General features: G+C 32.9%; 1 protein-coding gene across 1 annotated transcript; it reads right to left on the reverse strand.

The window, feature by feature from the left end:
* On the reverse strand, positions 1,322–2,314 carry LOC107641886 (bet1-like SNARE 1-1). The gene is made up of 4 exons (XM_021123952.1): positions 2,271–2,314; positions 2,070–2,126; positions 1,566–1,719; positions 1,322–1,394 (listed from the first exon to the last, which is right to left on the reverse strand). Exons 2-4 carry the CDS (start codon positions 2,093–2,095, stop codon positions 1,326–1,328), a joined length of 249 nt encoding a protein of 82 aa, XP_020979611.1. The 5' UTR covers positions 2,096–2,126; positions 2,271–2,314; the 3' UTR covers positions 1,322–1,325.

Consider the following 2,523-nt stretch of genomic DNA (forward strand, 5'->3'; position numbering starts at 1 on the left):
CTAACAAAACCTTATTCGCTTCCTCGAGATACTTCAATCATGGTCTTTAACTTGGTTTTCCTAATCTCATGGCCATCTGGTTTTGTAGGATAGCACACACTCTGCATATATCAGCAATTCAACATGACTAAACACTCAATATACATTGAACAAAATAGAGATACCATAGTGTATTATTGATTATTCTACTAAGATATGAAATGAAATTACCTCTGAACAAATTCTGCCAAAAGTGGAACTAGTCTCAATAGGGTGCAACCCACGCAAGGTCTCAGCACCCAGAAGTATTGCATCAGTGCCTGTATGTTTGTTTAAAAATTCAACAAACATGAACCCAATAAGTAGTTATAACTGAAGATAGAAACCAAAAATCATTCAGAAGAATACAGTTACAGCTTCAAGCGCACGAAAAATGGGATCAGTAAATTCAAAAAAAAATGGCTTAATCATTACATGTGGCATCATACAGCTGGTAACTTACCATCCAAAACAGCATTGGCAACATCAGTGGCTTCAGCACGAGTGGGTCTTAAGTTGTCAGTCATACTATCCACAACACGTGTAAGTACAGTAGGTTTTCCAGCCATATTACACTTGTATAGGGCAGATTTTCGAAATAAGAACACCTACAAAAGCAAATCAAAATTAATTAATATTGACTTTCCATTCACAAAGCAAATATAATTATACATTTACAATAAGAATCATGGCAGAGGCAACAATCATAAATGTGGTTCAGTTCAAAGAAAATTTGTAACATTAGATGCACTATTTTAAACCTTTTTTAAACATATGGAAGCATCCATTTGTTTTAATTTATTCAAATATCAAATGCATTATCCACATGACCACAAACATAGCTATTTACACCCACAACATGAGTCATTCAAACAACAAAATGAATTTCAAAGGTAAAATTTGGGTCTAGCTGAGATCACTCCATTTGGAAAGGAATTCACGGTCCTGAATTACAACATAAAAAAGTATGTTATAAGGAAAAGCACAACAAAGGATGCTATAAGTGAAAACGTTCTTCGGCTGGATTTTTTCTTAAAGACCTGAAAGAAGGTACAACATAATTAAAAGAGTGGGGAAAAAAAGTAGAGAAGAAAACAAATACAAAGAAAAATCAGAACCAGATGAAAACTCTACTGCAAAAGCCATATGGTTTTACAATTCCACAATCCACATACCATTTTGAATTTGTCCATAGTTCCTGAAAGAACTCCTCTTGAAGAATCCATGTCATTCTCCTAAACAAATACCAACATTTTATCAAAGAAGAACAAAAAAGTAGCAGTGCAAATGGTAAATATTTTTCATAGTTATATGCAAACCATGCGGTCCAGCATCCGGTTATGACTATCCACCTCCTCGTGTATATCACTTGAGATCTGTTACAATCACATCAACAACACGTTAACACATCAAAATAATGAGAAGGTTACCAACAGCTGAAAAGAAATAAATGAGGAAATGATCATAATTCGCAGCGTTCTTTAAGTATAATATACAGGAAGAACAAACTTAGGTCTAGATTATTTTACAAGAAAAATTAAACTTACTCTTTTCAACAAACTGACTCTATCTTGCAATCCACCCATTACTCGCTCGTTATCTTGTTCATCAATTTCATTATAGGAGGAGTAAAGTGATGATGCTCGGATGCCTCCCTCCTCAATGCCGTCAAACAGAGCAACTCTGCTGTTCCGGGCGTCTCTGAAACAGGGAAAAGGTTTATAACAAAATAGTAAGAGGCAAAAGTTAGATAATAAACAAAAGCAAGGTGATTTCCTTTGCATAAACCATACATTGAAACAGTTTTACAGTGTTTCCATCAGACATCTCCATGATTTCATAAAATGTTCAAGATAAGCAAATTATCTATGAGGAACAAAAAATTTGTTTCAGTATTTCTACCGTCACCTGTGAATGCTTGCGTATTTCAAAATAACAAACTTGTAAGTTAAAATAACCCTTCACAAGTTATCAAAATCCCAAAAGAATTAATCAAAGGGGGAAAACAAAATATTAGTCCAGCATAACCCAATTTCCACCAGAAAAGTTACCCTTCAATTTCTTTTGTATCTGCCATTTTAGAAGTTCTTTTTCATGTTTAAAATTACCTGTCACATTTAAATATCAAGAAAATATCAATTATTTTTGACCAATTATATCTTTAAACTAATTATGCTGAACAATAGAGTGGAAAACATAAATAAGTGGTAATTCAGTATAAAAATAAGGATAGTTTCATAAAATTAGCTTACTAGATACTAGTATCAAGATTATTCATAAAACCAACCCGAAATATGGTTAAAGTATTTCATCAAACATGTTGAGTGCGGTAAACTTGAAACGAAATAAGAGAATTCAAAGCTTAGTATCAATCTGATAGAGAAGAGAACATAATATTATATACTTTAATTCAGTCTATGAAAAAGATCTAAACCACTGCCAAATCAAATAGTTACTTATTGTAATAGAAATAAGAAGTTGCAGAGTTTCAAGCAGAGTATTGGT

Source organism: Arachis ipaensis, chromosome B05, assembly GCF_000816755.2.
Source record: "Arachis ipaensis cultivar K30076 chromosome B05, Araip1.1, whole genome shotgun sequence".
Lineage (NCBI taxonomy): Eukaryota > Viridiplantae > Streptophyta > Magnoliopsida > Fabales > Fabaceae > Arachis > Arachis ipaensis.